The following is an 11,128-nucleotide window of genomic DNA, read 5'->3' as shown; positions in this document are numbered from 1 at the left end:
CAATTAGCTTCCACTATAGTCAATGGAAGTAGCTACACCAGACGTGATCGCGGCGCGTACGTTCCAAAAAAATAGACCATTCGTCTAAAATGGATTTTACGCGTCGCGAACGGAACGCTTCAGTTATGCGCCTGGTGTAGCTTCGCTGTATCACCGGTGATACACTAGCATGCGCCCGCTCGTGTCAGACTCTTTGTAGCTTCTCCTCTCATCAGAGATGGGAAATAATGAAGTACAAATACTTCGTTACTGTACTCAAGTAGATTTTTCAGATATTTTTACTTTACTTTACTATTTATTTTTTAGGCGACTTTTTACTTTTACTCCTTACATTTTAACACGAATATTGGTACTTTCTACTCCTTACATTTTACAAAACTGGCTCGTTACTTTAGTTTCAAATAAATTCAGTAGAGTTACCCTTATTATTTTTCGCGTCATCAATAGCGGATGGGAATATAGGACGTTGCACTTGACGCACCACTACAAGATGATTCGACAGATTTGGGCGGCATTCGCGGCAAATCATTGCACCTTGATGGCAGTAACGTTAGCACAGTATGTCTCAAGTAAATTTAGTCCAAAATACCCTTCTCCTCTCCTCGCCTTTGGTGCTTCCCTAACTTCTAGCTGCAGTGTAGCCTATATCCTTAGCAATAAGAAGATGCAGCATTGGGTCTTGAACAGGGATGTAGTGGAGGCTAAACGCAGCCATCCTCTGAACTTTCAGAAATAATTTATCCACCCCTTATTAAAGATTATCCACCTCTCAAAGGAGTTTATTCACCAATTACAACTGTTAACATTTTAAAATCACACTGTATCATCCACAATAACAATATGTACTGTAGGCTACACTCAACACTCTATGAACCACTTAATGCCACTTTTGTATTGTTAACATTGGACAATAACCTCCACCATCATCAAACATGAATGCCTTTTCTAAAACTCTAATAAAGCATGGCGCAGTCCACCTTACCGTGATCACAGAATTCATAGTTCACCCACCTCTTATTTTACCACTACATTCCTGGTCTTGAAATATTCACAGGAATCCATAGGAATGAAATATTCATGTTGTTTTATCCAGTATTAGTTGTGCAAATGTATAGTCCATCTTACTGTATACACACCCATGAAGCCAACAAAGAAAATGCAAAAATAGAGACTTTGTGTAATTATTCCATTTTGTGTAGTCATTCTATATCAGAACCTGACATACAATCCAAATAATCTGCAAGAAACCTCAGAAATGCATACTTTTATTGTCAGTATGCATTTTGGGTAACAAAAAGTCCTATGGGGAGTTTCCATAGGGCATTACAAAATGCATGAGCATACCTTGGCAAATAATGGTCTAAAGTACTCATTTTTCATTCTATATTGATCTACTTTTGCACACAGCTTTGCAAGACCTGGTGCTAAGACTCAGGTGTGTTTCTAAAATCATATCAAGTGACCTAGAGGGCTGAAATGTGCACAGTTCAGAGATGCTTGTTATCCGGCAGAAAGAGAAAACAATATTCTAGGCTCTGTAACTCCGTGCCAGTGCTCCTAAGAAACTACAGGATCTTATCTTTCTAAAGATGTCCAGCATTTGATGGTAGGTCAAAAGAACACACTGCCCTCTTAAGTAGCATAGGCAGTGCAATGTTGGGGGGAAAGCCTAGAAATGGCCCAACAGGTTATGGGAAGATTTAAAACTGGAGAGACTGGCACTCTTGCACTCTAGTAACACTTGTGTGATCCAGGTAGGCTACCGTTTCATATACAGTAAAATGGTTGTCATTCACAAGACTACTTTTACTTTTATACTTTAAGTAAATGTCCAAGCCTGTACTTTGTTACTTTTAATTCAGTAAAGAAGTTAAATCAGTACTTCTACTTTTACCAGAGTATTTTAACACAAATATTTGTACTTCTACTTGAGTACGAGAAGTGAGTACTTTTGCCATCTCTGTCTCTCATATGACATTATATATCTAAAGCTAAATATCACAACATTCCATATATAGTGCCTATAAAAAGTATTCACCCCCCTTGGATATTTCCACTTTTATTGCTTTTAGAAATGGAATCTTTAAAAATTGAATTTGGCCTTTTTAAAAAATAATAATTTACGAAAATTCCTTCTTTAATGTCAAAGTTCCCTGGAGTTCAGTGAAATTCATCATTAAGGAATGTAAGGATGGCAAATGTGCAAATCTGCCTAGAGCAGGCCGCCACCACAAACCGAGTGACCGTTGAAGAATAATGGTGGGGGAGGCCACCAAGGCACCTATGACAACTCTGAAGAAGTTAAAAGCTTCAGCAGCTGAGATGGGAGAAACTGCAGTCAAAGCTCTATGGGTGAGTGGCAAAGCTTTTATTCAATCTTGACTAAATTTCACCCAAAGACACGTGGGAGACTCCAAGGTCAAATGGAAGAATTTCTTTGGTCTGATGAGACCACAAATTAGCTTTTTGGCTATCAGACTAGATGCCATGTTTGGCAGACACCAAATATTGAAGCCTGGTGGTGGTATAGCATCATGCTGTGGGTGGGTATACTTCTTGACAGCAGGCCCTGCAAGGCTTGTAAAGGTGAAGGTAAAATGAATTCAGCAAAATATGGAAATCCTGAGGGACAATCTGATTCAGTCTGCAAGAAAACTATGACTTGGGAGAAAGACATCGAAAAATTGACATCGACGTCCCACTGCTTTGCGCAGTGATTTACCGACCTCCAAGACCAAGCACCAGTTTCATCCAAGACTTTTCTGTCTTCCTTGGTATGATTATGCCAAACTGGGAAAGGGTTCTAATTGTGGGAGATTTTAATATACATGTGTGTTGTCCTGATAAACCTATGGTGTTAGGCCTTCAATAATTTAATTGAAGCTTTTGATTTGATCCAGTCAGTCTCCGGTCCAACTCACATACGTGGGCACACACTTGACCTGGTTCTATCGTATGGTTTTGACTTAATGATCTGAACATTTTCTCTACCTGATTGTTTTGATCATATGCCAATTGTCTTTCACGTGAATATCCCAGGTCTTATTAAGAAAAGCCGTCCTCCACCACGTTATTCACGTGTTATTAACAACATGACGGTAAACAATGTTGCTAGTGTTTTCAAGTCTGCCCCTTCTACCATCATTCTTGAGAACCCTCTAAATGATCCCAGCCCAGATTGGCTTGTAAATGTTTTCAACACCTCCTGTCAGTTGATTCTTGATTCTTTAGCCCCGCTTAAATGCATTAGACCTAGAGCCAAACCACAACCTTGGTTTAATGACACCACCAGAATGCTCAGAAGAGCTTGTAGAAGGGCTAAGAGAAAATGGAAGAAAGATAAGCTGCAAATATCTTATGACTGTTTTAAACACTCCCTAACTGTGTTTTAGAAGGCTGTTAAATCTGCTAGAGAGAAATATTTTGCTGATCTTATAGCTAAACATAGTCACCAGCCTAAGGTTCTTTTCAGCACTTTAAAATCCTTAATCAGTCCCACGGAAACTGCAAATACTGCTCCTTCTTTGAACTGTGGTAATTTTCTTTGATTTCTTTGTTAACAAAATGTCTAATATACGTGACCAAGTATCTACGTTTGATGCACATGTATATCTAGAAACTCCATCAGTGCTCACGGCCTCCTTACTTAGCTTTGTACCCATTTCCTTGTCACACCTGAAACAAGTTGTATTTAATCTAAAACCCTTCTCTTATCCACTCAACTGTATTCCACCAAGGGTGGTGAAAGAGGCATTTGAGAGTGTGGGTCCCTCCATCCTCTCTATTATCAATTAATCACTTCTGGCCAAGTACCAACTCATTTTAAACATGCAATAGTGCAACCCCTGCTTAAAAAGCCAGAGCTTGATGACACTGACTTAAACAATTATAGACCCATCTCAAAATTGCCTTTTCTTTCTAAAATCCTAGAAAAGGTTGTCTTTCAACAACTCCAATCCTTTCTATCAGAGAATGAGATGTTAGACATCTTCCAGTCTGGATTCCGACCTAAACACAGCACAGAATCTGCTTTAATTAAAGTCACTAACGACTTGTTACTATCTGTGGATGCAAAGAACTGTACATTACTTATGCTGCTAGATCTTAGCGCCGCCTTTGGCACTGTAGATCACTGCATTCTTTTAGAGCGCCTTGAGCACTGGGTTGGAATTTCAGGTACTGCACTGAAATGGTTTGGTTCCTTCTTAGAGGGAAGAACCTTTTCAGTTTCTTTCAATGATACTTCATCTTCATCTGCCCCCTTATCTTATGGTGTTCCACAGGGATCAGTGCTTAGTTGTATTTTATTCTCACTGTACATGTTGCCACTCAGTCAAATTATGAAAAAGCACGGTATATCCTATCATTGCTATGCGGATGATACACAACTGTATCTCCCATTTAAATGTGGTTCCTCTGGTGCTCTAAACCCATTGCTTGATTGCCTAAAAGAGATTAAACAATGGATGTCGACCAATTTTTTAAAACTGAATGAATCCAAAACAGAAATTCTATTTTTTGGTTCACATGAAGCTGCAAATAATGCAATTAGTGAACTAGGGTCTTTTGCCAGATATGTAAAACCTTGACCCTGATTTTAAATTTGAGAAACAGATTAATGCTGTTGTCAAGTCATCTTTTTACCACCTTAGAATCTTAAGTAAAACCAAAACTATGTTTCCTTTCAAAGACTTTGAGATATTGATTCCTGCCTTTATTTCATCCCGCCTGGACTACTGTAACTCCCTTTATTTTGGTGTCACTCAGTCCACTCTAACCCGACTTCAGATGGCTGCTCACCAAGTCTAGAAAGACACAACATATTTCTCCACTTTTGAAATCTCTGCAATGGTTACCAGTGAAATTTAGAGTAGATTACAAAATTCTTCTTTTTGTCTTTAAAGCTTTAAATGGACAAGCTCCCCAATACCTAAGTGAGCTTGCTTTCACTGCCCTCCCGGAACTCTGAGGTCATCAGATAAACTACTGCTCTCAGTACCTCAGAGTCATCTAAAAAATAAAGGTGACTTTTCAGTAGCTGGGCTTGTGGAACAGTTGTGGAACAACCTCCCTTTTCACATTAGATTTACACCAACTATTGGTGCTTTTAAAGCCAAGTTAAAAGAACATACGCTATTAATGGCTTTTAAATGAATTGTGGAATGTAATTATTGCATATTTATATATGTATTATTTTAGTTTTATTTTCCTGTTGTGCTTTTTTTGTGTGTCTTGATTCATTTTGTCTTATATTATCTATTTATTTATCTGTTTTTATTTTTTTGAGCACTTTGGTCAACCACAGGTTGTTTTAAATTGTGCTATATAAATAAACTTGACTATGACTATGACTATGAAAGATTTACTTAACAACAATACAATGAGCCAAAACATATAGTGAAAACTACACAGAAATGGTTTAAAGACAGCAAAGTTAAATGTTCTGGAGTGGCCGAGTCAAAGCTCAGACCTCAATCCAATAGAAAATCTGAGGCTAGACTTGAAAAGGGCTGTTCACACTCGATCCACTTCCAACCTGACAGAGCTTGAGCAGTTTTGCAAAGAAAAAATGTCTTATTTAACACATTTAAGAAAGTGGGGGATTTGGCATCATTTCTGCTTACAATTAAATGGAGAGGGACATCAAGCTTGTCTCAAACATTTATATAAATAGAGAATAAATGAACTCATCTGATATTTCTAGCATTACGCACACGTTTGATTGTCTTTTTCACACCCACCTTGGGTCACCAAAAGGGGGAGACAGAGGACCAATCACTTGGCTCATAGTTTGGCTTTTGTTATTTCAGTAGCTCTCCTCCCTCTCTTTCCGTTTCATGAATCACCTCGCCCCTCCCGTTAGTCACCATGGACGCTCAAAAGGGGGTAGCTGGTGTGGATTTCTAAACTAAGTTATCGGACAGTTCTGTGACGAACCACGTCTAGAGGCGGTCGCCAGTCTTAACCTGTACACAACTGTTATGAGTTAGCCTTGTTCAGGCTGAAATGCAAGTTATGTACGCCAATGGATTGCCGTCACACCGTGGATTTTATTTCCAATACCTCAGCAGCTTGGATTTACAACACTGTAGGACGATGGGAGTACTAGCCTGTTAGCCCGCTAACAAGGCAGAGCAGCTACAACAAGAAATTTGCCGAGCAGCTGGCATTTGTTTCATTTGATCACCGAAGAGTTCTGTCTTAATTCAAGTGTATCGTGTGATTGCTGATCGAACTGTGTAAACTTTCGACGGAGAATAGACTTACCGACCGCTTGGCATTTCTTCTGTCGCGGAAAAGTGGGAGTCAATCCAGACCGTGGTCGCGAGAGTGGCCTGGAAATCTGTCGGGAATTTGAGTTCGCAAATGAAAGTGTGGGGAACTTTAAAAGACAGAGTAACGTCGCAAGAGACGTTTTCCTTTCTGAAGGCGGCCGCGTCCTTGATCTAAGTGATAATCTATCATGGCATCTTTTGTAGACAATAGTTTTCGTCATGCAGTAATAAAAATCCCGGCGGAGAGGACGCAACAGGTAAGGAATCAACTTCTCTTTACTTATTTATTTATTTTACATTACCCCGCCTATCCACTGAGTAAGTCTGCAAATAATACTTAGGCTACTGTCTTTAATTTCTTATAGTTGAATGTGGAAATGTTCGATAATGGTAGCCCATTTGTAACATTATGGAATTAATATACAACCCTTTTGCTACTGTGCTAACACGTAGCCTGTATGGTCTAATTTCGTGCTAGATTATGAGGATGGTATATCTGGTGGTCGGAAAGAAACAATGTTGCATATTCGTTTGTGGCATGTTGCCAATTAGTAACCGTGATGACCTCCACAGTTAATATAACGGACTCATACGGTATCGCTGTTCTGCGATCAGCTTGAAACTGCTCAGAGTTGGACAAGCAAGTCAGTCCCCTCGGCTCCATGCCATTATTGCTCAGAGGATTTAGTGTGTAGGCTATGGCTAACCCATTATGTCGCCGGCCGGACCTCTGGGCAGGCGAATTTTGTGCAATTCCACATCCTCACCAGTTTCAGAGAGTATTCTGTGCTGTGTCTGGACTAGGGAGAAGAGAGTGTTCGATGAGTATCACATAGCCTACACAGAAAAAACTCATCTATTGCTCAATGATCACATTTTATTGTCATTAGAGGTAGTGTTGTTGGGATGTGGAACTACATTTCCCTTATTTGTGGGCTGTCTGGCTTAGTATAGGCGAGAAGAGCCAGACTAAGAAAAGGGACACATGGGTACCTTGACCAACAGAGTATAAGTATAACAGTACACACAGATATATGATGAGTTATTTATTACTGCTGTTCTGTGGTATTCAGACAGCTTGTATCATCATGGTATACCCTGCAGTATTTTAGAGTGGACATATTGCACCATAAGCATCCCAAGGAATCAAATAACATGCCCACAACTCTGTTTGATTCCAATAACATCACCACCAGGCTACTCAGAGTTGGAAAGACAACTGTGTTATTCAATAAGTGTACAGCGGGGCGATTGCTGCTAGTGTGAAATGGGAGCTGTGTGTGGGTATGAGAGGAGGATGGAGTGAGAGAAAGGATGGAGTGAGAGAAAGGTGGATTGTTTTGGATTTCACAGAATCACACTGTGGTGATTTCTCCATCACATTATCTCCATAATCTCGCTCTGTGTTACACAGACATGGCTGGCAGGATGTTATGTTGTTTGTGACTGCAGAGGTAATGAGTGCAGTTCAGTGAGAACGGAAACCCGCACAAAGGCTCAGAACAGCTTTGTGTGTGTGTGTGTGTGTGTGTGTGTGTGTGTGTGTGTGTGTGTGTGTGTGTGTGTGTGACAGAGGGAGAGAGGGTTTTGTATTGTACTGTGTATTTCTGTGCACTGGCCAGTTTGGAGGATTTCCGTCAGACTCCTGCCCTGGCGTGGCCATCTCTGGGAGCAACAGGAAAGAGCAAGGGAAGGAGATGTCCTGGAGATATGGAGGAGCTGCGGTCAGCACAATGCATTAGACCAGAATCCACTGTGGCGTCATATGCACAGGTTTACTTTATCGGCCTGGTTCCATTCGTTTCTATTTCTAAATCAGTGTGTCGCAAGGCCAACAGTTTGCACCAACAGTTATCTGCCCCCTCACTGATTGCAGGATGAGGCATGTAGAGGAGAGCATTTAGAAATGAACTGCTGAAGCAGACAGACCAGACCAGAGTCTCCCCCCAATACCACAGGCAGCCATGGGCTGAGGGGGGGGGTTCTGTGGCCAGCTCGGGGCCCGTGAGAAAGTGTGTTAAAAGTGGTTTCTGGTCAAACTGTATGAGGACTTGAAAGTGTGTAGCCGACTGGGGAAGTGCCACACACGGTTTCTGTTCCTGCCCAAGCACAGGGCCGAGCTTGTGTTTTGGTATGACTCGTCTGTCTGTTTGGTAGGAGAGCTGGCACATTATTTGGAGATGATCTAAGGTGTTTGTAGTCAGCTCGTGTCGCAGCCTCCGCGTCTCAACTGCTGCTGTTAATGTGACTCACTTCTTAATTTAGCGTGTAGCTGCAGTCTTGTGTCTTTTTTTACTCCTCTTCCGCTCCCTCTGTCCCGCGGCCTCATTCTTCCACTCTCTCTTTCCCCTTTTTTTTAACTTTGACTTGCATTTTCACTGTCCCCATGTTTTTTCCTGTTTTCTATATTGGTCTTTCTTCCTCTCTCTCTCTCTCACGCGGACACACACTGAGTAAGTCTACACCCAGAGGAGAAGATTTCCATACTGGCCTCTGGTTGATTGCTAAAGAGGAACCAGCCCTGAGAGTTCTCATTCTCTGACCCTAGGATCATGAGTGATCTCCCCCAGCGATCAGACCCAGCCGGCTGGCCCCAGCCCTCTCGGCAGCCTCTCACTGAAGCCTGTGTGTGACTGCAGTCCCCCCCCCCCCCCCCACCCCCCATCCCCTCCACTGTCATTGTGCATCTATACTTTGCACTTCAGTTGTGAGTCAGAAAGTAGCAGGTGGCAGAGTCTTGGTGTGGCCTTTCTGTTCCTCAGCAAAAGCTGCAAGGGCACAGATCCCTTTTCACTTTGAGCAAGACTAGCGGCGTTCACACCTGGTGTTCACACATATGGTAGCCTGGCCAACGTCAAACCTCATCTCATTGAGATGGGGTCTGGGAACTAGACATTCATTTTCTCGTATTTGAAACGTGGTTTACGAATGCCCAGAGCAGTTTATTGGGCGCTATGAATGTCTGTCAAATGAGTCTGTACATAGCTCATAACGGCTTCGGTGTGTCGTCATCGTCTTGCTGCCCTCCCTCAATTCTGTGATTGTTTTCACCTCAACGAAGGAACCAAAGTCCATAGAATCCAGGCTGCCTAGCAGCGTGAATAAAATCACGCGCGTAAGGCAGCATGGGAAAACCCAGGCTACACATATGGTGTAAAATAGCTCTGAAAAGTATATGGTTATGGTATTTGGCAGATGCTTTTGTGCAAAGTGACTTTATGTGTAATATGTCTGAAAGTATTAGTTAATAAGCCCACTGTTGTGTGAAATATAACTCATGATCCACGAGGCAAAGAATATTCTGCATTGCTGTAGTCATTCATCTTCTAGGCCATAGAGGCTCCTGGTAGTTGTCGGCTTTCAAAGGCAAGAACGGATGTTTGCTAGTGTAACCTGCGTTGTGTTGAACCTGCGCGATTCAGCCCTGCACACGCCCGGACTCGACCCCGCGAACAGCAGCACCTCGGATCGGGAGGCGAGCGTGCTAACAATTGAGCCAATAGCCCAGGCTACTGGCTCGCATGCCAGCAGCACTCTTGAGGCGTCGGAGAGTGAGGTTTACCAACGTTCCACAAGCACAGCTAAGCTAGCTGGCATCCGTTACACTAGTAGCCTATATATCCATCTCAAACAATGCAATCTGTCAGCCTTTCATTTTTGGTCAATATGGTCTGCAGTGGCAAAGCCATGAAGAAATGGTATGGTGAGTGAGTGACACAGAACAGAAGGCCAGTGGTGACCTTCCAGGCAAGTGGGTGTCTATGGAGTTGACCTGTCCTTGTAAACACAGGACTCTGTCCCTCATTGTTGATGGAAAACAAGCATACAACACCAAGCAGCTACCAGCCTGTCTGTACACAACATATTGGCTATTGATCATGGGTTTGCACTGTTGTGCACTTGAAGACTTTTTCCATCCCAGATATGTTTCAACTGTGAAGTGCACCATGAGGCTAGCCCTGTTGGTTAAAAAGGTGTGGACACATTTGATAGTAACAGTAATAGATGTTGCCTGACACGGATGTGTAGTCAGATCAGATGGCGAGATATGGATCACCCACAGGCAAATATTGATGGCTTGTCTGCACGGGTGGCCTGGTTACTGTATACTAGACCCCCATTCAATGTTTTACAGCTCCACTGTGTGTGTGTGAGTGTGTGCGTGTGTGAGAGAGGGAGAGTGTGTGTGTGTGTGTGTGTGTGTGTGTGTGTGTGAGAGAGTGTGTGTGTGCGTGTGCATGTGTGCGTGTTTGTGTGCCACATGTGAAGAGAAGTGTGAATGTGTAAAATTCAGGGCCAAAGTTCAGATGGCCCACTTGCCCATCTGCTAAACTTACTCCGACAGCAGCATGCACTCTCAGTCACACACCATGGTGGAGGTGCTGCTTGGTTTTCAAACTGAATGTGGGTTGTTCAAAAAAATATGAAGACATGCTGGAAGAGATCCACATAAAACCCATGAATAGTCCCACCAATGCAAAACTTTCAACTTTCAAAAGCAGTTTCTCTGGTCACTGGAATCTGTTGCACCCAGCTGCCACCAGCTAGATAGAAAAGTAGTCACATGCAAGAACTTCCCTGAAACCCCACGCGCAGCCACAAACTTAGCCACTGGCTTCTCTCACATTCAGCACTTTGAGTCTCGGTCCCTGTCATCATTTTCCTAATGTCACGCAGGCTAATCCGCTGAGTTGCAGAAGATGTGATGCACCAACATTTGTTCATTTTTACACTAACGTCAATTGATCCTGTTATTTAAAAAAATATATATAGACAATATATAGGCCTCATTCACCAATATCTTCCGAAGAATTTTCTTAACTGTGTTCTTAAGAAGGTCCTATGAAAACTCT

General features: G+C 42.2%; 1 protein-coding gene across 4 annotated transcripts in view; it reads left to right on the top strand.

Annotated features, from left to right (window-relative positions):
• Window positions 1-5,881: 5,881 nt before the first annotated feature.
• The window catches only part of rapgef2a (Rap guanine nucleotide exchange factor 2a), a 38,309-nt gene continuing 33,062 nt past the window's right edge, over window positions 5,882-11,128 (top strand). For all 4 annotated transcript variants that reach the window (XM_076295482.1, XM_076295484.1, XM_076295481.1 and 1 more), the window contains exon 1: window positions 5,882-6,532. In XM_076295482.1, the coding sequence (XP_076151597.1) occupies window positions 6,464-6,532 (69 nt within the window). In that variant the 5' untranslated portion in view covers window positions 5,882-6,463. The remainder of the gene's footprint in view (window positions 6,533-11,128) is intronic.

Source organism: Alosa pseudoharengus, unplaced genomic scaffold, assembly GCF_046254945.1.
Source record: "Alosa pseudoharengus isolate Yale_2024_CS ecotype anadromous, Long Island Sound unplaced genomic scaffold, YU_APseudo_1.1 YU_APseudo_1.1_scf_2, whole genome shotgun sequence".
Taxonomy (NCBI): Eukaryota; Metazoa; Chordata; class Actinopteri; order Clupeiformes; family Clupeidae; genus Alosa; species Alosa pseudoharengus.
Note: the sequence above shows the minus strand (reverse complement) of the source record. Positions and strands in the feature narration are given on the sequence as shown.